This window comes from Symphodus melops (genome assembly GCF_947650265.1).
Source record: "Symphodus melops genome assembly, chromosome: 8".
Classification (NCBI taxonomy): Eukaryota; Metazoa; Chordata; class Actinopteri; order Labriformes; family Labridae; genus Symphodus; species Symphodus melops.
The window spans coordinates 25,568,572-25,593,011 of record NC_136698.1 but is presented as its reverse complement, the minus strand read 5'-3'; the positions used below and the strand labels follow the sequence as shown (position 1 = coordinate 25,593,011).

Sequence of the window (24,440 nt, the reverse complement as noted above, 5' to 3'; positions counted from 1 at the left end):
TAAATACATAATAAGAGGAGGACGATGGGTTTTTTTTGTCGTTGTGCACAAATCAGTTACACTATGTACATTTAGCAGTTAAAGTTTAAGTGAAACAATTGTGCTTTTCTTCACTAAATACGCAAACTTTATTCAGTTTTAGGGTCTCTTCTAAAAAGCAACCGGGATAGTTATGTTTTTCACTTCTCCAGCATTTTGTCTACAAACAGTTTTCCAGATACCAAATGTTCCTCTGAGGAGTTATGAACCTATACCACAGAATCTGTACATTTCTTAAACGTTCACATTTCTCTACCAAAACTCCACAATGCACCTTTACCTTTGTTGAAGACATGTCACCCTTTTTCCCTGAACATTTTGACATTGTTGTTGAAATTGCATTTGAACTTCATCCTCGACATTACAGACTTTTTTTCCCCTCAACACTTCAACCTTTTCATCTCTACATTTCAACTTCAGACTGCAGTTTCAAGGAGCAATTGAATTACGAAAATGACCTTAAGATTAATAGTGCTTGTCATCACTGTGTGTTTCTTATTGGTCCTTCAAAGCCAACAATTCTATTCCAGGTGAGATTGAATAATAAACTATTCCCACTTTTAACACTATAAAAAAGCAGCTCATGGCCACAGAACAAAAGTTTATGCCCCAGTTTGACGAATCCCTCCCCTGGACAAAACGCTCTTTCAGTTATTGTGGATTCTCTAAAAATCTCCAGCTCGAGAGAGACATCTTCTAAAGTCACACTGAATTATTCAAAGCAGCACTAAATAAGTCAAAGTGTAGGTGATGCCACCCTGACACAGTCTAGCAGTGTGTCAAAGAAAGAACATGCACGAGAAAGCCCAGAGGGCAACACAGAATTAGTTTCAGCTCAGATATTCTGTATTTTGAACAAAGTGAACAAAAACATGAAGTCAACAAATTAACTTTGATACTCTGCTGAGAGTAAAAAAAAAAAAAAAAGAACTTTTAAAATGAAGTTACGTAGAAAAAGGAAAGCAAGAAGTTATTTTCAATTAATCTAAGTTACAGTTTAAACTAATGTATTTTTTTTAAATCTTAACAGTCTAAATTAAGAAAGAGGTTTTTAACACATGGTCTTATTTGTGTCAGTGTTTGTGTTTCAATGGAACGACTTTTAAATGAGTGGATGAAATGAAGGTCTGTGGACAGATAGTTGTTAAGTTCAACACTTTATATTCAGACATCTTATCCTTCAGTAAAAAGCTACAGTAGACAGTCTCAATGTCACTCAAAGAGGAAAATGTTGCGATTAATTTCAATAGTTAATTGGTTAGGGTTAGGGTTAGGCTTAATCCCATGTTTGAAATTCCATTATTTCACAATTAAATATAAAATGTCCATTCACACCCAGGAAAGTCTCTCGCTGCAAGGTGCGTTTCAGGAGCAGTCTACCAGAGACTCAGAGAGTGCACAGAGCTTTTGTTAATCATACAAACAACAGTAAAAAATATGGAATGCATCACATGTATCATACTTTTTATAAATAACTCGTATTTGTAGGTCACAGTGTAACTAAAAACTGTTCCAAAACAGAGTAAAGTGACAGATGTCTTAATTAGTCTGTCTTTGTCTTCCAAGTAATCAACGCCTCTTGAGAAATGCGGAGTAAAACAACTCCGACACACACCGTTGTCAGACCACACAGCATGGCGAGGCTGTCCATCAGAGTGAGGGCGGTCCACTCCTTGAAAAGAAGAGCTGAAGCCAGAATCACAGTGGAAGTGAACGTCACATAGTATATGGCCTCGAACATGTTGGAGCTGAAACACTCCAGGGCCTTGTTGATGAAGAAGAACTGGATGAGAATGCTGACAGCCAGCGTCGCCAAGAGTCCGAGGAAGAGAGCCAGAGCATCACCGCTCGGGGCTGCCTCTCCAAAAACATCCCGAGCTGCCAGGCCAAGTCCTTTGCTGCTCGGGACTGTGAAGCTTCCCAAGAGGGAACATATAGCGACATACACCATGATGTTTGATGTACCGTATGCTGGAGCAATCCACACAATTAGTATGACCAGCAGGAGGACCACCAGGAGGGCGTAAAGTACAAAAACTGCAGGTGGAAAAATGTATAATGGCATTATATGTAATGTTTTTGAGGACAAATTATGCTCCAAAACAATTCTAGCTCAATGTTAATAATTCACTCTGACAAACATGATAAAAAACAATAAAATAAAGTAAAAAGAAAAACGTCACCTGGGTCTGAGAGCCTCTCCTCTAATTCCAGTCGTGTTGTCACAGTCTCTGCTTTAGGTGCATGAATGATGAGCATCACAGAGCCACAGCAACACAACACACATCCAAGCTTTCCCAGGATGTTTAAATGCTCCTTCAAGATCTGAGAAGCCAGCACAGCCCTGTTTCACATGCAAAAAAAAAACAAAAAACTGCAAGATGTGGATTCATTCTGGAGTTCAGATAAGATACTGTGCGGAGTAGTTCATTTGATATCAGAGCATTACGCGCTGCCCCCTGTTGCACATACAAAGCAATTAATAAAACTAGTGGCTGTGAAGTGAACTGTAGTCAGCATCCCTTTTCTTATACACGAGTTACCATCCTGAACATTTACAGTATGTGACATTTAGACTGTAAAATACCACACAATATAAACACATCTCACCAATATTACAAAAGTCATAGACCTTTGTTTAACATTATTTATGGTTGGCTAAATGGATCATATTTTCCAGTAGTTCGTGAAGAAGATATATCATTTATCTATGGTCAAAAATTGGAAAGAGCCAAAAAATTAAGACGTGCAAATGATTTGTTTATATCGTTGATCTATCTATCTATCTTTAACTTACCCAAACAAAACTCCTAGGGCTCCTAGTGGTGTCACAATCACAGCAGGGGCCACATTGTACGCCAGGAAATTCCCAATTTGACCAACAATCACTAATAAACACAGATGATGTAAAAAAATATATAGATGCAGCATTGTTTTTTAAGTAAGATAAAACAGTGTAAAGATTCATATGAACTGTTCATCCACAGTCGGCAGAGGGCGCTATACTCACTGGAAACTGTGCCACTCCACCACACCACATCTGTCAGGTACGACCCACCTGTGGAAAATACATACGTCAGAGAGTTTCAGTTGGGTTTGTGTGGCCTGCTAGGATTTAATCCACGTGATTATGAGATATATCGCACGCGCCCCCGCTGTTTCTGTGTACCTCTGTCGCGAGAGCGTAAAATCCCCTTCTTTTGAAGTACAAATGTCGACCCATTGATGAAACTAGAAACCACAGCAATCACTATCCCAGCAACTGGTAACGGAGCACCATTTGGTTGGGACTCAGTGGTCATTTCACTGACTTTTTTATTTTGGGTTTAAATAGGCCAACCAAGCGACAGAAGGTCTAACTTTCTGGTCACAAAGCAGGAAGTGAAGTAGTGCGCATGTGCGGTTTCCTTCGCACCCGGCAAATCTATCTAAATATTAAAAATATAATGTAAACAAATTATATATATATAAACATAATGATCAAAATTGATTTTTTTTTAAACAAATCTGTCTCAATTTTTTTGTTAGTCTAAATGTTCTAAAATGCTTTCGTGTGAGTTTATAGGCACACTTTATTTCAAATTTGAAACTCACAGAAGGAGCTTCAGTAAGTAAGTAAGTCTTTATTTATATAGCCCTATTAAAACAATTAGTTACAAGGTGCTTCACAAATGCAAAAATTAAAAACAGCAAAACATGCACGAAGAAAAAAAAGACATGCAAAAAAATAGGTAAGGTTTAAAATAATCTTTAAAGGAGGCTATAAAACGTTTTTTTTAAATGAAATCTGAAATCCATGAGCAAAGGAAGCAGAAAAGTAATAAGAGATATATTACCTTGTATCTGCCTAGATAGACTATTGAAGTTCAAGAAGAAAACTTTTAGCAGATTTCACAGTTATGGTGGTGTTTTTGTTTGTCACTAGATCAGACTTCAACTGTTTAATATCCTTCTTATGGACTGATCTCTCTGGTCTGTTGTAGGAAATATATATACAGTCATTCTGCAGAATAAAGGTTGAAAATTATAACTGCCATTTTGCATATCTGACTCTTAATGGAATTTTCTATTAACTAGTAGTCAATAGACTGATCAATATTAGCTGAGTGGTCAGTGGTCACAAAGGCTAGATAAAATAGCTGCAAGATCTGGTAGATTACAGAGCAGAAAATCTATAAGCTTTTGCAGGACGGATTGTGACACTTTATATTTGTACTATAAATTTCGAATACCTTCATCGCTGACAAATATAAAAGAAAACTCTTTTGGCATAGGGTTTAATCTGAATATGTCTCATGTAAATTAGGAGGAAAGACAATGTTTTTGGTAGAACATGGTTCATACATGTATGTTCTGCACTGGTTTACAAGAAAGTGTTTGTATAGTTGAGAATTGTACCTGAGTGCTATTTGTTATTCTATGCTTTTATTTTTTTAATGTTTATCCTGTGCAGCTCTTAACAGTCTAAATTAAGAAAGAGTTGTAGAATTAGTGTGGCAGATGTTTTTAACACATGGTCTTATTTGTGTCAGTGTTTGTGTTTCAATGGAACGACTTTTAAATGAGTGGATGAAATGAAGGTCTGTGGGCAGATAGTTATTAAATTCAACTCTTTATATTCAGACATCTTATCCTTCAGTAAAAAGCTACAGTAGACAGTCTCAATGTAACTATGGAATGCATCACATTTATCATACTTTTTATGAATAACTCGTATTTGTAGGTCACAGTGTAACTAAAAACTGTTCCAAAACAGAGTAAAGTGACAGATGTCTTAATTAGTCTGTCTTTGTCTTCCAAGTAATTAACGCCTCTTGAGAAATGCGGAGTAAACCAACTCCGACACACACCGTCGTCAGACCACACAGCATGGCGAGGATGTCCATCATAGTGAGGGCGGTCCACTCCTTGAAAAGAAGAGCTGAAGCCAGAATCACAGTGGAAGTGAACGTCACATAGTATATGGCCTCGAACATGTTGGAGCTGAAACACTCCAGGGCCTTGTTGATGAAGAAGAACTGGATGAGAATGCTGACAGCCAGCGTCGCCAAGAGTCCGAGGAAGAGAGCCAGAGCATCACCGCTCGGGGCTGCCTCTCCAAAAACATCCCGAGCTGCCAGGCCAAGTCCTTTGCTGCTCGGGACTGTGAAGCTTCCCAAGAGGGAACATATAGCGACATACACCATGATGTTTGATGTGCCGTATGCTGGAGCAATCCACACAATTAGTATGACCAGCAGGAGGACCACCAGGAGGGCGTAAAGTACAAAAACTGCAGGTGGAAAAATGTATAATGGCATTATATGTAATGTTTTTGAGGACAAATTATGCTCCAAAACAATTCTAGCTCAATGTTAATAATTCACTCTGACAAACATGATAAAAAACAATAAAATAAAGTAAAAAGAAAAACGTCACCTGGGTCTGAGAGCCTCTCCTCTAATTCCAGTCTTGTTGTCACAGTCTCTGCTTTAGGTGCATGAATGATGAGCATCACAGAGCCACAGCAACACAAATAACATCCAAGCTTTCCCAGGATGTTTAAATGCTCCTTCAAGATCTGAGAAGCCAGCACAGCCCTGTTTCACATGCAAAAAAAAACAAAAAACTGCAAGATGTAGATTCATTCTGGAGCTCAGATAAGATACTGTGCGGAGTAGTTCATTTGATATTAGAGCATTACGTGCTGCCCCCTGTTGCAGATGCAAAGCAATTAATAGAACTAGTGGCTGTGAAGTGAACTGTAGTCAGCATCCCTTTTCTTATACACGAGTTACCATCCTGAACATTTACAGTATGTGACATTTAGACTGTAAAATACCACACAATATAAACAAATCTCACCAATATTACAAAAGTCATAGACCTTTGTTTAACATTATTTATGGTTGGCTAAATGGATCATATTTTCCAGTAGTTCGTGAAGAAGATATATCATTTATCTATGGTCAAATCTATCTATCTATCTATCTATCTATCTATCTATCTATCTATCTATCTATCTATCTATCTATCTATCTATCTATCTATCTATCTATCTATAACTTACCCAAACAAAACTCCTAGGGCTCCTAGTGGTGTCACAGTCACAGTAGGGGCCATGTTGTACGCCAGGAAATTCCCAATTTGACCAACAATCACTAATAGACACAGATGATGTAAAAAAAATATAGATGCAGCATTGTTTTTAAGTAAGGTAAAACAGTGTAAAGATTCATATGAACTGTTCATCCACAGTCGGCAGAGGGCGCTATACTCACTGGAAACTGTGCCACTCCACCACACCACATCTGTCAGGTACGACCCACCTGTGGAAAATACATACGTCAGAGAGTTTCAGTTGAGTTTGTGTGACCTGCTAGGATTTAATCCACGTGATTATGAGATATATCCATATCGCACGCGCTCCCGCTGTTTCCGTGTACCTCTGTCGCGAGAGCGTAAAATCCCCTTCTTTTGAAGTAGAAATGTCGACCCATTGATGAAACTAGATACCACAGCAATCACGATCCCAGCCACTGGTAACGGAGCACCGCCTTGTTGGGACTCAGTGGTCATTTCACTGACTTTTTTTATTTTGGTTTTAAATAGGCCAACCGAGCGACAGAAAGTCTAACTTTCTGTTCACAAAGCAGGAAGTGAAGTCTATAGATATATAGATATATATAGAAACAGAAAGTTTAACTTTCTGTTCACAAAGCAGGAACCTCACATGCGTAGTGCGCATGTGCGGTTTCCTATATATATATATATATATATATATATATATATATATATATATATATATATATATATATATATATATATAATGTTTTCAAAACATAATGATCAAAACTATTCATCTGTCTCAATTTTTTTGTTAGTCTAAATGTTCTAAAATGCTTTCGTGTGAGTTTATAGGCACACTATTTCAAATTTGAAACTCACAGAAGGAGCTTCAGTAAGTAAGTAAGTAAGTAAGTAAATAAGTAAGTAAGTCTTTATTTATAGTTACAAGGTGCTTCACAAATGCAAAAAGTAAAAACAGGAAAACATACACGAAGGAAAAAAAAGACATGCAAAAAAAATAGGGAAGGTTTAAAATAATCTTTAAAAGAGGCTATAAAACGTTTTTTTTTAAATGAAATCTGAAATCCATGAGCAAAGGAAGCAGAAAAATAATAAGAGATATACTACCTTGTATCTGTCTAGATAGACTATTGAAGTTCAAGAAGAAAACTTTGAGCAGATTTCACAGTTATGGTGGTGTTTATGTTTGTCACTAGATCAGACTTCAACTGTTTAATATCCTTCTTATGGACTGATCTCTCTGGTCTGTTGTAGGAAATATGTATACAGTCATTCTGCAGAATAAAGGTTGAAAATTATAACTGCCATTTTGCATATCTGGCTCTTAATGGAATTTTCTATTAACTAGTAGTCAATAGACTGATCAATATTAGCTGAGTGGTCAGTGGTCACAAAGGCTAGATAAAATAGCTGCAAGATCTGGTAGATTACAGAGCAGAAAATCAATAAGCTTTTGCAGGACGGATTGTGACACTTTATATTTGTACTATGAATTTCGAATACCTTCATCGCTGACAAATATAAAAGAAAACTCTTTTGGCATAGGGTTTAATCTGAATATGTCTCATGTAAATTAGGAGGAAAGACAATATTTTTGGTAGAACATGGTTCATACATGTATGTTCTGCACTGGTTTACAAGAAAGTGTTTTTTAGTTGAAAATTGTGCCTGAGTGCTATTTGTTATTCTATGCTTTTATTTTTTTAATGTTTATCCTGTGCAGCTCTTAACAGTCTAAATTAAGAAAGAGTTGTAGAATTAGTGTGGCAGATGTTTTTAACACATGGTCTTATTTGTGTCAGTGTTTGTGTTTCAATGGTGCTATTTGTTATTCTATGCTTTTATTTTTTTTAATGTCTATCCTGTGCAGCTCGCCTGTATTAATTTCAGTCTATATGTGATCCAAAATGTTCACTTAATGTTTTCTTTTTGTACCTTTTAATGCCAATCCAAAACAGAAATAAAAATAGAAATAATATTTATACAAAACATTTCACTACAGATAAGCTCAATGTGCTTTACACTGAGGTTAAAAACTAAATCAAAACAGCATACAAAAAAGTGTTTCCAAAGTCATAAGATACAGAGATCTAATCAATGAAGTCATACACACCACAAAGAAAACATCACTTTTCACAAAAGTAAGCGTAAAAAATGTATATAAATTAAAAATGTATTTTGAGTACAGTCATATGAATGAGAAGTAACCATATGACACACTGCCAGGTCATTCTCCAAGCAGTTAATGACACACGCACGCACACACACACACACACACACACACACACACACACACACACACACACACACACACACACACACACACACACACACACTCACAAAACAGCTGTTGATGAAGAACAGATAAATAAACGTCTTACGGGGGACATATTGTAAACATTAATTTGGGTAACCTGAGTGTCTATTGACCCACAAAATAAGCCCATGCAGTCATTTGTTTGTGGTCTGCAGAAGTCTTACCACACAGAGAAAAACACTCTGTTTCAAATGTTCTCAGTTTGTGACAAGTGGGATTCTGGTAAGAAAATATCCTCCCCTCCCCTGGTATCTCCACCCATGGAGTCCACCTCCAGCCTAGAGAAAAGGGGAAAAATGAGGTACAATATGTCTTCTTTAAATACTCTGTCACACACCTTTTTTCAGTGAAATACCGCCACCTAGTGGACACTTTGCCTTCACTACAGGTCAACCCCGCCTCTCCTATGTCCCGCCTCCAGTACAAAACAAGCGCACCTTCCAAGAGTCTAGTCGGCACGAGCGGGCGGAGTTAACCCCAGTCCTTTGTAAATTCTCCCCTTCTGGTAAGAGACCCCGCCTCTGTAGGATGTATCGGCAGAGCACACGCGCGACTCCTGCCGACTACGTAATTTGTTTCCATGCCTCGTGCCTTCATCAGCGACCTGTCAATCAAACCGTCCAGTTAATGCTGCAGCAGAGCAGCTGAGAGAGAGGGGACGAGAATAGCCCGAGAAGACACCCGCAGGTAAATTTTTTTGTTTGTTTATTTGTTTTTTTTTGTTTTTTACATCTGTTGTCAGGTTTTATTCGTTGCACATTGCTGTTGCCGTGTTGTCGGAAACATCGCCCCTCTGCCCGTGCAGTGTCACGCCGCCTTAGAAGGCTCGTTCACGGTTACCCGGACGATGAGAGCCGCTAGCTAACGTCTGGCTAAAGTAGTTAGCGGTTAGCTAATGTTATCGTTACTAAGCGTATATGTGTTACGTTGTGAGCCTGCTGATGCTGTGTCAATGCGTTATTTCCCCCCTCTTCGACCAACTATGTGTCCCTATTGTCTAACAACGGAGTTAAAAACCATGATAACAAGGTTAACGTGCACTGTGTCCTTGCTAGCATCAATTGCTGCGATATTCTCGTTTTCCTACTAAAGTCTCTTCTAGTGTTTTTTTACTCAGTAGGTAGACGTACTCACTTATTTTTTTGTAGTCTCCACAATACGTTCATACCCACCTTTAAATCCTCTCTGATTCAGACCAGTGATTTTGTGACAATATTCAGTTGTGTGCTGCTTTTTTCTTCTTGTTCCTATGGTGAGGCAGGGAAGTTAGGTTTGTTTATAAAGCACCTGTCAGACACCAGGTAATTCAAAGTGCTTTTACACAAGCACGAAACATTTTGTGTACATTTCACAAGATGAGAATAAAAAGAACATACAGATTTTAAGATGCTAATACAAGTTGATGGTGAAGGGATCTCTAATCGGCTCATACACACTCCCTAAATGTTCAAAATGAGTCTTACATCATGTTACTGTTTTTATTCTCTGCTGGACAAGGTACTTAAAAACAAAAAAGTGAGTCTAGTATACCCAGTTCTTGAGGCACAACGACACCACTGGATTCATCTTTGGCCTCAAACTCCAGATTCAGGCTGATGCAGGTCCTGCAGCTGACATGTCAAAATACTGCATGCTGAAGAGGTTCACTCAGCTGAGGCATTTTTACATCATGCTCAATAAAGTTTATTTAGGAATGGGATAGTGCATAAACACATGAGACATGGGTTTAAGGCTTTTTGAAATACAAATACACAAGGACAGAAGAAGAGAATTTAGCTCAAAATAAGACAGACAGCACTGAACAAAGCAGAACAATTCACAGTGTTAAACAACAGGACAGATACACAGATTAGGAAACGCACTGTTGTAAGCAATAATCCATTATAAATAATGTTAGCGCTGACGTGCATGTATATGTATTGACCAGCCATTGTTTTAACTGCTTCGAAGACGATTTATACGTGTCAGCTGAAACATTTATGATAAGTTAAACCTAGCAGCTGTCTGCGTTTTTAATGTTTATTAAAAAACCTGTGATATAGAAACTTAAGTGGTGTTATCCTATTAGTGGCCAACTGTGTTAGACTTCCCTTTTGTTTACATCTGGATAACAATGTTGGTTCTCACACTGATATTGGCTGGTTGTGTAATTTTATCAGTTTGCGGTCATGTTATTGGAAGGTTTCATGTTTGTGGCAAACTATTCTTTTGATAAGAAAAAGACAAACCGGCCTTTTTAAGGAGAATTGTTATGTAATCTAACCTCACATCTTTGCTTCTTTTATTTAGAAAAAAGTGACGACACAGTAACGTACACTAAAAGCTTTTCACACTATAGATAACTATAAACATAGTGGTATCAAAAAACTAAAGTCACATATGTAGTGTTCCTGTCAGCGATTTAAAGAAGTGCTTTACATTCAAGCTAAATATGCAGGCTGTCAATCGATTAATGACAAATACATTCAGGTTCATCCCTGCAATTGTCTGATTAACTGGACAGATTTTAAAGGATGGTTTAAAAGGCGTCCTCTTCAATTTAGTTGGTGACACAATCTTTATGATTCAAAACCCAAAACTGACTTTCCTATCATGTAATGATCCAAGCACTGTTTTGATGTCCCTCCTTCTTGCTTGTAATCTAACCTTGACTTTTTTTTTTCTTTTTTTTTTACACATTTGTCTGATGATATAACATGGCTTTTTCTCTCTTTATTATGCAGGTTGGCTGCATTTGCAGCCAGGAGAGGGGAGGGGAAGATGCCTTCTCCATCTTTTACCCTCGATGCTCAGCTGAGATTTCATGACAAGTGGCTGAAGATAGACTTACAGGTATTTTACATTTTGGAGGGAATCATGCAACATTAACATGTTTTCAATTAAGATGACGGCATGTCCTTGTGGAGTTGATTGCGTATGGAAATCTACATAGTTGAATATTTTCAGCTGGGATGCCTTTTTATTTTGTGGATCGTCAGAAATCGGGGTGAGAGAGTAGGGAATGACGTGCGACCAGCACCTCCGGTTTGAAAACAATATCTCACGATTAGTTCGATGAGATGAGTTTTACCATGCTTGATTTATTTCTTGTATTTGCCTTCCTTTATTTCAGCACTCAAAGTGTTTTTGTTTTGTTTTTTTGAGACACTGTATTACTCAGTAATGACTTTGTTAACTGTTGTCACTTTAACAGTGTTCATCGTGTAGGAGACTTACTGTAAAACCTCTTAACAACAAAGCCAACCTGTCATTTGATCCCCTTTATTCCAGAGTAATGTCTATACAGTTCTGACATAGAGATCTAAACTTCAGCTCTTTTAAAAAGGCTGCAGTCAAACAGATTGGTCTGCAGCTGTGTCAGGCCTCATGCTCAGATGATGGTTGTTTTTCTCTAAATGTGAATAGAGGGGATGGGTGCATGCTTTAGAATAAACAGATCTTACTTGTGATAACAAACACAATTTGGTGGTAATGATGGAGTCTTTGGTTAACATATGGTGAATACTTTCTCCTCACTATAAATACACTGTGCCCAAACCTCTCACCTCCACAAACATGCATTCTGTCCGGACCAGCTCTGGCCTTCTAACATCGCTTTGCACAACAAAACAGAGACTCTTTCCCCTCTGTGTGTGCTCTCCTCAGGGCTTAAGGCAGTTTAAGTATCATGTGTCTGCTTTGGATTCTTCTACATGCTGTCATCTATGTGCATGCATTTTTATTTTGACATTCAAGTCACAAGATCCTAGAAAGCAAGAGCTGGCTTTATTGTGTCGTAACTTCCCAGTTAACCAAAGCATGAGCCATAAATGAGCCAAAGCTTGTAGCCAACTGCAAGAGTGCTGAGTGGCACATGTTTTACAGTGACTGTATCTTTGAGTAAGTCAGAACTTCTTTTTTCTACTTTTGAGTTTATCATTGAGTGTTGATGTCCTGAGCTGGGTTATGTCGATTTAACAACAGATTTATTTCCACTTGTGAAAGGGGTAAAATAATCCCACACAAGGGACTGGTTATTTTCAAATGCTTACAAAAACAGGCTAACCCGGCTTCATATAAGCTGTGATTCCAGCGCAGACCTCATAATGTGATAATTGTCCGTCTGTGACATACTCTCACAGAACGAAAACAAACGCATTAAGACTTTGAAGTGAATGTTATGAAGGTGTCGTGCTGACTTGGTGTTTCTTACCTTCCTCGGCAGCGGGCGTTCTCTCCAGAAGGACTGAGTGAGATGTGGAATGAAATGGTAAAAGATGAAGAGATCTCATTCAGCGGAGAAGAATCCGCTCACCCAGGTATGACACACACGCGTAAACTTACACACGCACACACACACAGTGCTGCCATCTGTTTATGGTGGCAGGCACATTTTAACACGCTGTCTCAGGATGGATAATACCTGAGCAACTGACAGGGTGGAAGCTAATTCAAATTTAAATTTTTGGTCTTTTTCCGTTTTTGTAAAAAAGAACTATTTGTATTCGCACTGAATAAACTTTTTTAGATAGATAAGATAACCTGCTTAGGGCCCCACCTTTTCCTTTTTACAGTATAGATATGAGAATATAGATGTATGCGCTTTTCTTTGACCTTGAGGGAAAGTTTCTCCAGGTGAAGGAAAGACGTGAAGAAGAATTTATAAGAACTTAAAGCAGAGAATCTGAAGCAGAGAATCTGCCTGGATGTGCTCTTTGTTCAGGTTTTATTTCAAATGTACTGCTGAACAGCGTCTATTGCTAAGTGTGTTTGTGTGACCTTTTTGTAAACATTTACAAACTTGGACACCGCTGGTTTAAAGTATTATTTAGCTCTCAAGCTGTTCACTGTTCACTCAAGCCGTACGACTCGTCGGCTTGTCTGTTCGTTGTTCCAAAGGTCTGGACTAAGGCAGCTTTTCTGCTGCAATCAGCTCGAGCAGTCCTCCAAAAGATCTGAGAAACGGCTGGAGGTGTTGATGACCTTTAACCTTTTGGTTAATAATGATAGATATGCATAAATAACTTTGTCATTCACTCTTTACTTGTTAAACGTTAACAAATGTTCTGTTATATTTTGTTATTACTTTGATAAGGATACTTAAATTTATCATTTCTTTTGAGTTTGGGTTTCACATTTTATTGCAATTTTATGGTTATCATTTTAGCATTCACAATAAACGCATCACAAGAGTCTGAAATTACTGCAGGGAAGAAGGAAAGATATTTTAATAAACAAGCAATGCTTTCTCACTCAGCATGTGTACGTTTGAACCTGTGGACGGAGGCCTGGCTTTAATGTTCGTCCTTTAACTACATTTTTATGCAGGCTCGAAACATTTCATTTTTATTGCATAAAGTAAATCAAAAATTACCCACATTTTTGGGGAGCCAGAGAGTTGCCAGTCTTATTGCATTGCATCCACAGTTTTTGTTTTGACTTGATGTGTGAATAACTAGTTTGTTTGCTAACTTTAAAAAAAAAAAAGATTAATTTGAGAGACAGACGTCCTCCTCATTCTGCGTCTTCACCTTGAGTTTATCAGGACTTTTTTTTGCACTGTATCTGTTGGCTCCTCATGGTTTCCAATGTGCTGCAGCAAGAAATTATGAGTTGGCAGTGTGTCCTTATCTAAAAGGAGATATAAAGTAAACATTTGAATCACTCCTCAGAACTGAGAGACTTAGTGCAGCTTATCATGCTGCCTCATAGATCCTTCCAGGTTGTTTCTCTTTCTGAACGTGGCGTTAATGTCAGACTCTGTTTTTGATTCTTTCAGAGGATTGCACTGACTGCTTCGGGACTCAGAAGAAGGATGAGCCCAACGACAAAGAGAAGAAAGAGGAGGAAGAGACGTCAACATCTGTACATAACTCCATCATAGAGACCTGGGACTGGGGGCGGCAGCCAGGTGAGAGAGCGAGCTCATCTGTGGTGGGGGGGGGGGGAACACTGCCCTGCTGCCATGATTCTCCCCTGATAGCTGTTGTTAATATACGCCTCTCTGTTTCCAAGTAGGGTAATTAATACCACGTTGACAGCAGATGGTTTCACAACACCTAAATGTCAACTAGCTGCAATGATGCTGACTGTTTCAACACATGGCCAACCTCTCTGTTTATCTATTTCACGTCTGTCTGCTGAAGCGTACATGTTTTTCTGGCATGTGAGGCGTGGAAACTCTGAAATGACAAGTTGCAGTCTGAAGGTCTGAGTGGTTATTTTTACCCCCTCAGAGTGTAATCTTGGTGGGCGTTATAATGTGGACAAGCAAGGGGTAGCAACTCTCCCCCCCCCCCCCCCCGAGCTGTGTTTACAGGCTGCACTGGGTGGGACGGAGTCATGGTGCTGGGAGATAACATGGGTGGGGGATGACAGGGGGGGTGCCACGCTTTGCCAGTAGCCACCTGGCTGCCCTGCTCCTTTTTTCATAGACGGTGTCAGGAAATCACACAGCTCTCATTGTACAGTGATTGTAACTGGATCACTTCATGTACGAGTGCTCTGTCTCATGTTTAAACTGCAAACTTCCTGCTTTTCCCCTGAGTGGTCAGAGATATCTGGAATATGTTTATCTCCACAGTCAGAGACCTGACCTGTTGTGAGATCAGGATGTTTCAGGGACAGATGTGCTCTCATTGTGTACGTTTCCCTCTTCTCCTTTTAATTCCCTTTTATAAAAAGTAAATGAACCTCTGTGAGTCAGGTAGTCCTTTAGCTACTTTAAAGCCATGAGTATTATGTAATGAATAGTCAAAGACTTTGTCTGACTGGGATACATATCTGACCTGACAGCTGAGCACAGCTGACTGCAGAGAGGCTCGTACAACCTCAGGCCAGTTTGGCTTAAAAAGCTCAAGTGGATTTCAGACCTGCTATTTCTAACCATCTCGTCTTCCCTGCAGCGCTGCTGTATAGAAGCATGATGAAGCATTTCACTCCTGGAACTAGATCAGAACAAAGGGCCAGTGTTTAGAAAGTCTGCAAGCAATAAGCTTTAAGAGGCCTTTCTTAAAATACCAAGCTGTAAGTGTACTGATATCATTTGAGATAAACAGGGAAGTGCAGAGCTCTCTATCCCCACTGATATGGAGTTTTTGGGGCCGATATCGATATGAGGAAGAGGAAAAAACCTGATGGCAAAAACCCTCCGATATCTTTCTTAAGCCCCGTTTCCACAAAGCAGTCCAGTACAGTTTGGTAGGGTTTGGTTTGATTAAGCCCAATCCCGCTTGTTTCCACAGCCACCCGTGCCCTATTTGGTAGGCGCTGTGTAAGCCGTATGACGATAGCCGCTATGTAAATAGCGTCATATGATAGCAGCTAACAGCTAACCGCTAACTATTAAACTCAACAAAGGAGAAAAACGCTACACAAACAAAACCAACGCTGGAAGACATCCAGCAGTTCATCTCCTCTGTCACTGTCATGTGACTGCTTATTAAAAAAACTCAACCCAGCTTTGTTTCAGAGAAGGCTGTGTGCGGCGAGGACAAATACAGACGTAAACAATCAGCTGTGTTACAGTCAACGGTTTAAACACGGCAGAGTTTTGTTTGCCGATGTAACACGGGAAGTGACGATTCTTTCACCCAATCAGCAGACTGCAGTGTTTAGCTCCCCTTCTTCAGGTCGGCTCGACATTCTTGGCACCCCAAAAAGTGGGACGACACGGATCGGTTATTTGGGAATCTTTCCCGGGATCAGTCTATGGAAATGCCGCAAAATGTGCGCCGTGCCGGACCGAGCCGGACTGCTCAGTGGAAACGGCCGTCTTCGATCTGTAGAGAAAGACAGATATCGTTAAGAACATTTCCCCTCTTGACACTCTGGAGAGTGATGCTTGTTGTAATCTAAATGACGCTAGTTTAACGCAACAATACTGAAATGAAATGCTATCTGGTGGTGAATGAATGTAGTAATATCGGCTTATATCTGTGATTAAAATTAGTCTGTACGGACAGTCACTGTATAATATTATTGCTCAGTCGGGCTTTACTTAAAATGCTGTTAATTGACTGTGTGTAACCTGCACTTTAAGGATGTAGCATCCTCTGTTAAATGTATTGTTTTTTAATCATGATTCAATGTCAGTTATTTCAAACAGCTGCATGAAATGAAATTTTGCAAAAAACCCCCGATATAACACTTAAAAGCATCGAAGTGTTTCTTCCACTTAAAGTTGTATTATAATGCGTGTAAATGTCTTTGTGTTTGCAGATGAGACTGAGTTGAAGGATTGTCTGCTCGTCCTCGTTGACGACCAGCAGAAGCTCTCGGCTCAGATGGCCAAAAGCACCCTGTCGGCCCAACGCCTCCGTCAGCGCCTGGTCATCCTGGAGCGCTACTTCATCTCTCTGAGCCACAGCATGAGGGAGGAGACCTTCTTGGTCGGCTGGAAGATGGAAGATGCAACCCCGCCACTGCCAGCTGCTGACAATAAGAGGTACTGAACGCTTGATAAATCTGAACCCACTGGGGGAAGAAACTCCAATGGAACATTATGAAGACATTCTGGTTTTATATTTTCCTTTTGTTGAATATGGAATATCCAACTTTTTTTATTGCTCATAACTTTTTATAGAGTACACTGTGGCTCTGTCAAAAATAAAAACCTCTTAAAAGAATCTTATTTATTGCTGTGTGACTGCACAGTGTTGGCATTTTACCGTTCTTAAAGAACCTTATGTGTGCAGGATTAACAGGTTGTTCATGTTTGCTTCAGTTCCAACTTAAAGCCACACACTGTTTCCTGTTTGGATGCCTCTTAAACACACTCACTCTTACGTGTTGTGTAAATCCTTCTTGTGTGTTTTCCAGTTCTCGTCCGGCCAGTCAGGGCGTTGAAGGTTTGGCCAGAGTGGGCTCCAGGGCAGCTCTCTCCTTTGCCTTTGCTTTCCTGCGTCGTGCCTGGAGGTCGGGTAAGAACATCCAGAGATCCTGACAGTGAAGACGTTGTGTGCTCTCGTTGTTGTTGATGATAGCTGCTGTCATGGTTACGGAGCTTTGCTCGACAACAGCTGTTAAGGGATGTGCTTATAGTAAACAACCCGGCATATGTCTGATGCTATGTTTTTAGCCCTAGCTTGTGTGTCAGCTGAGTTCATGACTCGTAACATTCCTGCTATATATCAGATATCTGCCTTTAAAAATGTCCATTAGGTTACCTGTAGTTTTAAATCTTCATGCCGTAGCAGTAAAAAAAAAAAAATCCAACAACAATTTTAGTAATGAACAAAGTCAATGATCAATCTCTACTTTCAAAGTGTGACATATTTAGATTGTGGGATGTAGATCGGTTCCTCTAAATGCAGCCTAATCTCAGGTAGTTGAATTATCATATCAAACAGTTTGATCACATCTAGTGAAGAACACGTTTGTTTAAAGGCTCTTCATCGTGATCTGAACACGTACAGATGCTGTTTTTGTAATGTGTTCTGATGTGAGGCTGAGAGCTGCCTGTCCACAGGGACTGGGTGGGAACAATGAGCCGACCTACTCTCTAGCCTTCCTGTAATATGAGACACACACACACACACACACACACACACACACACACACACACACACACACACACACACACACACACACACACACACACACACACACACACACACACACACACACACACACACACACACACACACACACACACACACACACACACACACACACACACACACACACACACACACACACACACACACACACACACACACACACACACACACACACACACACACACACACACACACACACACACACACACACACACACACACACACACACACACACACACACACACACACACACACACACACACACACACACACACACACACACACACACACACACACACACACACACACACACACACACACACACACACACACACACGTAGCCTCAGCCTCTCATCCTCAGTCTCGCTTTATTCCTGGACTACTCTGTTAAAGCAACACAGAGTAAATGAGCTTTCACCTACCAAATAAAAACGTGTACAAATTCTGGATATTTTCCACCTTTAGGCTATTTATAGATGAAGTTATCATTTACAGATAAGAACATTGGATCTGATTGGATACAAGTCCTTTGAAGATTAATGTCTATCTACACATGCAGGGGTGAAACCATTTTCATAAACATCCTCAGCGATGTCCTGATCAGATTTAAAGATGGTTATTGGGACTTGATAAGACATTTTCAAACTGTATCACCTACAAGGATCTATTTTAAGCAGCTCCAATCCTTTGTTTCACGTCAGCTGTCGGGTGGGTGACGTTACTCACAAAAAGCTTTTCTGCCGAGCGCTGCAAAATAGTGACTAGAGCTGAATGATTAAACCTTTTAATGTGGAACGTGCAAAAGATGTTCAGAGGACGAATCATTCATGGGAATACAGTTGATTCAGGTTACTCGGGGACGGGCGGCACCGATGCAACAAACACCGGGAGATGCTTTAACATATATATATATTAATGAAGAAAATAAATAAAACGTACAGATGAGCTCGACTACGTTGTTAATACTCAACTGAGGTAGTCAATTATCAAGCATCAACTTCAGATTAATTTAAATAATTTTAGTAAACTTAACAGCTGTATTATCAAGGAAATAAGAATGACGAGCTCTGGATTCTATATCTGAAGAATTCAGATCCTCAAAACGTTTCATTTATGATAGTGAGGAACAGACTATGGAAACATATTTGTAAGCAGTGTTACAGCAGGATAGCTGAAGAAAAATCAAACCAATTAAATTAGATCAAAATGTATTAAAAATAGTTAAAAGGGCCAGTTACAGGGCTTCGTTTGTTACAGTTGTTTTAGTATAAACACTATCATGAACACAGTGCATATAAGGATGGACATGTTATTGCACAAGTTGTCCCATCAATTCTCACAGCAAAGGCTGGTCTCTTTGCTGTATCTATAAAAGCAGTGTTTTGTGTTTTTCAGGAGACGATGCAGATCTTTGCAGTGAGCTTCTCCAGGAGTCTCTGGACGCTTTGCGAGCCCTGCCAGAGGCGACGCTGTTTGATGAAGGAACCGTATCATCGGTGTGGCTCGAAGTTGTCGAGAGAGCCACCAAGTTCCTCAGGTTGGTTATTTAAATGATAAATGAGCTGCACTTTAATAGCTCTTTTTTTTTTTTTTTTTTTTTTTTTTTTTGCTTTCAGCCACTTAAAGCGCCTTTTACACTACAATCACCCTCTCACACGCAGTGACGTACCAAGCTGCTGGTCTGTACTCATCATTCACACGCTGAAGGCTGTGCAGCAACTTCGGGTTCATTGTCTTGCCCAAGGACAAAATATGAGCTGCTCATAAATTGCAGTTTCGCATCGCCATACAGAAGTTCCATCAGCATACTTTTGTACTTACACATTGCATCCACGATGGTGAAATATTGGCGTCCCATTATCTGAAATCCCAGTTGATTAATCGCGTTGTGGAAACGGCAAGAAAAAGCGCAAGATGCATGTGAGCAAACGGCGTTAGCTCCACATATACAAAGCACTGCTCCCCCTCACTAGCTTCAAAGTCACACATTGTTAGCTTGTTCCCTTGATGAAACCTCTGTTACACATCAGAGGAAGAGAGACTTTGTCTCGGCATTCTTCCTTTGTGCTTTACACAGCACGAGAGGTTGATACTGTTAAAGAGTTAATAGACTGGATACAACCTTTCGATTTGAAGGACCCTCTCTACCACTTACCCACAGCTGCCCTGTTTGTTGAGCAGGCCATGTTTGTACCTTTTGTATCTTTGTTAACCAGTCATAATTCTCATGTCTATCTTTTTGGGAACAGTGATGTCCATGGAAGTGCCAGCAGCAAAGGAAACATTCCTCTTCAGGACCAGCACCTGGCCTTGGCCATCCTGCTGGAGCTCGCTGTACAGAGAGGCACCCTCAGGTAACCAGATAGCCTTCATACCTGTGCTGATATCCTTCTGCAGCTGAAATCCAGTATGACCTCACTGCTCACTTTCTTTTCTTTGTCTTTTTTTCAGTCAGCTGCTGTCTGCTGTCCTGCTGCTGCTGCGCCTCTGGGAAAGCGGCACCAGGGAGATGGACAACGAGCGCTCCACACAGGGGACCAGCGCCCCTCTGCTGCCCCTGCTGCAGCGCTTTCACAGCATACACGGCAGCAAGGAGGAGCCCATCGCTGAAGAAGAAGCTGAGGTGAACATTTGCCCTTTTCTCGCATCATCTGTGTATCTCAACAGCAGTGAAGTACGACAAACAAACAACAATTTGAGAGAGGAAACATTGATTTCTATTTATATCACACTGGAAACAAAATGTTATCAGAGAAGATCTGTAGCCTTGGGTCTTGTATAAGAAAGCTTGTCTTAAAATAGACCTTTTACTTTGTCTGTTTTTCGCTTGTAAAAGCTTTGATGTGGATTTCTCTGCTTTCCAGATCCTCACAGCACCTCTGAGCCCCAATGAGAGTTTCCTACGGTACCTGACTCTGCCTCAGGATAACGACCTGGCTATTGACCTTCGCCAAACCGCTGTGGTGATCATGGCTCACTTGGACCGCTTGGCATCACCTTTTAGTCCTCCACACTGCAACTCTCCCTCATCACACAAGGTGCTAACTCTTTTTATCAACGTGCAAAGCTTGAATGTGATTATTTAGGTCACTCCTTTTGTACAGTTTTATCATCTTTGTGCTTTACGTATCTTTCATGTGTACCCTTAAACACGTTGACACAAATGATGTTGAATGTGTGCACACACCCTCACACAGGTTTAAATACTGCTTACATTAAATGGTAAAACAAATGGTTTGCAATGGTTATTCATTTTTATTCAAGGAGTAACATCAGCCACTAACTGTGTCTCCTGGTTTGTCTCTTTCTGTCCCAGGGAACGCTGCAGGAGGTGATTGCCTGGGGTTTGTTAGGCTGGAAGCTTTATGCCAATGTTAACGGGCCAATTCAGTGTAAAGCCCTGTCCAGCCTGGGAGTCACACAAATAGTCTGCTCAGAAAAGGGCTTCCTTATCCTGTCCAGCAGTGGTGCTGTTTACACGCAAAACTACAAGAGCACAACCCTGGTCAGTTTGATGCGTTTAATGCACCTTTCTTAAAAACCAGCTTCTCCCCCTCTGTGTCAGCCTCGTATGAAGTGTATTTCTCTGTCGCAGGCTCCGATGCTCATCCACGGTCTGAGCTGCAGAAAGATCGTGAAGCTGGCTGCTCATCCTGACGGGCAGCACTACTTGGCCCTCACATCCAACGGTGAGGTGTTCTCATGGGGCTGTGGTGACGGAGGCCGCCTTGGACACGGAGACACTACGTAAGCAATTAAAGGAGACCCCAGCTGATTGGATTTCTTGAAGGGACACTTTTGTTTTGCACTTCCTTTTATGTCGCACTTCCTTTTAATGTCATCATGTTGGAAATATGAATTCATAAATAATTTGTGTCACTACCAGAAAGTGAAAGTTCTCTGTGGTGTTCATGCTGAATATTTTGGCATCTTAAACTTTTTTTTTTTATTAGCTTAATTAAATTATTGATGAAACGTGCTGTAATTAAACTCAACTCAACTAATTAAAATTTATTGATTATATTATTTCAGCAGGGATTCCCTGCTCCTAAGCCTTATTTTAACTGCAATTAAGCAACATCCTAAACATCCAAAAGTATTACTTTCTTAAAAAAAAAAGCAGTGAATATTTCAGACACATATTTCCTGTCTCAATGATTTCTTTCAGGTATTTAGAGGAGCCTGCAATGATTTCAGCCTTCAACGGGAAACAGGCAGGGAAGCATGTTGTACACATTGCTTGTGGGAGTACATACAGCGCTGCGATTACAGCTGACGGAGAACTCTATACGTGGGGCAGAGGAAACTACGGCCGACTGGGGCACGGTATGCTCCTAAAAACAGCCTCCTCTTTAATGACTACATCTTTGTCTTTATCATTACTGACGGAGAGGACTGTCTCTGACTGGTTTTGTAGGCTCCAGTGAGGATCAGACCACACCCATGCTGGTAACCGCTCTGAAGGGACTGAAGGTGATGGATGTGGCGTGTGGAAGTGGCGATGCACAAACGCTCGCTGTGACAGAGAATGGTAAGAACAGAACGTTAACAGGATCACACAAACTTCAATGGCAGCATTCACTTTGACCCGTCTGCGTTCCTCCTCAGGTCAGGTGTGGTCGTGGGGCGATGGAGACTACGGGAAACTGGGTCGAGGAGGCAGTGATGGCTGCAAGACGCCCAAACTTGTGGAGAAACTTCAGGACCTCGACATCGTGAAGGTGTGCTGTGGCAGCCAGTTTTCAGTGGCCCTCACCAAAGATGGCCAAGTGTACACCTGGGGGAAGGGAGACAATCAACGCCTCGGCCATGGCACAGATGAGCATGTTCGCTATCCAAAGTTGCTGGACAGTCTACAGGGTAAGTTGAGCTTTTTCTTTAAAGATTTATCTTCTGGCTTTTTACCTTGTTATCTGATAGTACAGGGGATAGATATGATGCATGTGAGAGAGTAGGGAATTACATGTGAAAGGAGCCACAGTCTGAACATGAACCAGTGCAGCCCGATCGGACACAACTTCACCGCTAGGCCCAACCATTATTTTGAAATTCGTTTTTGGGACACACTACCACTTAACCATTAAGAGGACGAGATAAAGACTAACTCTTGATTTGTAAGATAGTATTTAAAGACAGGGTTGGTAATCCTTTGAAATCTAGAAGGATTTTGTAAGTAGCATCCTCTCCGTTCTTCGTCTTCACCCTCCCCGCTGTGCTCCCTCTAAAGTCCTGCCCCTCACTTACATGCACTAGCACCATTGGCCCAGAAGCGGATTTCAGCTCATGCTTTGAGTGTGGGCTCGTGCATGCATGGGGTAGAGAGTCTTGATTGGTTTATAAAAAAATTAACCGTCATCTGAGATTGGTCGAAGTTTTTTTCAGAGCACATAAGATCTTACTTTTGACATGAAGACAATTTCAACCAAAAACTTGAAATGCGTTTGGAGGAAATTACCAACCCTGCCTTTAAGACCAACCTTTCCCTTCAGTATACAGCACAAGAAGAGAATATAATTGGTACAGAAGGTTCTTTAACACTTCAAAGACTTATTGGTTTGTGATTTTTCATTAAAACATTTTTTTTTTGTCAGCAGGTAAGAAAGTCGTGGACATTGCGGTGGGATCTACACACTGCCTGGCCCTTACTGACGACGGAGAGGTGCACAGTTGGGGCAGCAATGATAAACTTCAGCACTTTGACACACTCTTTTATAACAAGAAGCAGCCCAAAGCACTCCCAGGTCTCAACTGCAAACATATAGTGGGAATCTCCTGTGGCTCAGGACAGGTAATGTATAACTGTCATTGATGATGTCAACATGTGTGCGTGATTTAAAGAGCTACAATATGAAATGTCACTGTCTGATTGTTTTCAGAGCTTCGCCTGGTCCTCTTGTTCTGAGTGGTCTGTTGGGCAGCGTGTTCCCTTTGTGGTGGATGTTTGTGCCATGACCTTTGAGCAGCTGGACCTGCTCCTGCGACAGGTCAGCGAAGGGATGGACGGCAGCTCAGACTGGCCTCCCCCGCAAGAAAAAGAGTGCATGGTGGTCGCAACACTCAATCTGCTGAGGCTGCAGGTGGGCAACCGTTTTTGATTGTTTACAATTGTGTAGATTTTCTCCAAAAAATTTTCTTATCCTAATTATCCCCAATGATTTCTCACATTGCAACGCACACATCTGACTTCTTCTGTTGAACCTCCCTCCCCCAGCTCCATGCAGCCATCAGTAACCAGGCGGATCCAGAGGAGCTTGGACTTGGACTGGGCAGCGTGCTACTAAATAACCTCAAGCAAACAATTGTTGTTCTAGCAAGTAATGCTGGAGTTCTGAACACGGTGCAAGCAGCTGCTCAAGCTGTTCTCCAAAGCGGCTGGTCAGTGCTGCTGCCTACTGCTGAGGAGAGAGCGAGAGCGTTATCATCCCTCCTGCCTAATGCTGGTGAGTACAATCACAACATCTTCACACACTCGTGAG

General features: G+C 40.7%; 3 protein-coding genes across 5 annotated transcripts in view; 1 reads left to right on the top strand and 2 right to left on the bottom strand.

Moving 5' to 3' along the window:
* Window positions 1-1,180: 1,180 nt before the first annotated feature.
* Window positions 1,181-3,423, bottom strand: LOC306827689 (magnesium transporter NIPA1-like). The gene is made up of 5 exons (XM_079349674.1): window positions 3,209-3,423; window positions 3,050-3,097; window positions 2,837-2,927; window positions 2,223-2,383; window positions 1,181-2,076 (listed from the first exon to the last, which is right to left on the bottom strand). The coding sequence occupies exons 1-5, from the start codon at window positions 3,339-3,341 to the stop codon at window positions 1,583-1,585; spliced, it is 927 nt and encodes a 308-aa protein (XP_079205800.1). The 5' UTR covers window positions 3,342-3,423; the 3' UTR covers window positions 1,181-1,582.
* A 1,296-nt stretch (window positions 3,424-4,719) lies between these two features.
* LOC306828326 (magnesium transporter NIPA1-like) lies at window positions 4,720-6,607 on the bottom strand. 2 transcript variants are annotated; one of them, XM_079350709.1, is made up of 5 exons: window positions 6,465-6,607; window positions 6,300-6,347; window positions 6,089-6,179; window positions 5,458-5,618; window positions 4,720-5,311 (listed from the first exon to the last, which is right to left on the bottom strand). In XM_079350709.1, exons 1-5 carry the CDS (start codon window positions 6,595-6,597, stop codon window positions 4,818-4,820), a joined length of 927 nt encoding a protein of 308 aa, XP_079206835.1. In that variant the 5' UTR covers window positions 6,598-6,607; the 3' UTR covers window positions 4,720-4,817. The 2 variants fall into 2 exon arrangements, with proteins under 2 accessions (XP_079206835.1, XP_079206834.1); XM_079350708.1 differs by having other exon boundaries at window positions 6,089-6,347.
* Window positions 6,608-8,879: 2,272 nt separating this feature from the next.
* herc2 (HECT and RLD domain containing E3 ubiquitin protein ligase 2) overlaps window positions 8,880-24,440 on the top strand; it is a 55,102-nt gene continuing 39,541 nt past the window's right edge. The window contains exons 1-18 of one of the 2 annotated variants that reach the window (XM_079350610.1): window positions 8,880-9,112; window positions 11,149-11,257; window positions 12,630-12,723; window positions 14,184-14,315; window positions 16,625-16,850; window positions 17,225-17,325; window positions 19,360-19,501; window positions 20,214-20,318; window positions 20,416-20,587; window positions 20,829-21,002; window positions 21,281-21,469; window positions 21,560-21,711; window positions 22,133-22,290; window positions 22,382-22,495; window positions 22,573-22,824; window positions 23,559-23,752; window positions 23,841-24,041; window positions 24,176-24,404. In XM_079350610.1, the coding sequence (XP_079206736.1) occupies window positions 11,186-11,257; window positions 12,630-12,723; window positions 14,184-14,315; window positions 16,625-16,850; window positions 17,225-17,325; window positions 19,360-19,501; window positions 20,214-20,318; window positions 20,416-20,587; window positions 20,829-21,002; window positions 21,281-21,469; window positions 21,560-21,711; window positions 22,133-22,290; window positions 22,382-22,495; window positions 22,573-22,824; window positions 23,559-23,752; window positions 23,841-24,041; window positions 24,176-24,404 (2,707 nt within the window). In that variant the 5' untranslated portion in view covers window positions 8,880-9,112; window positions 11,149-11,185. Of the gene's footprint in view, window positions 9,113-11,148; window positions 11,258-12,629; window positions 12,724-14,183; window positions 14,316-16,624; window positions 16,851-17,224; window positions 17,326-19,359; window positions 19,502-20,213; window positions 20,319-20,415; window positions 20,588-20,828; window positions 21,003-21,280; window positions 21,470-21,559; window positions 21,712-22,132; window positions 22,291-22,381; window positions 22,496-22,572; window positions 22,825-23,555; window positions 23,753-23,840; window positions 24,042-24,175; window positions 24,405-24,440 lie in introns of both variants that reach the window. The other variant, XM_079350609.1, reaches the window with a different exon arrangement.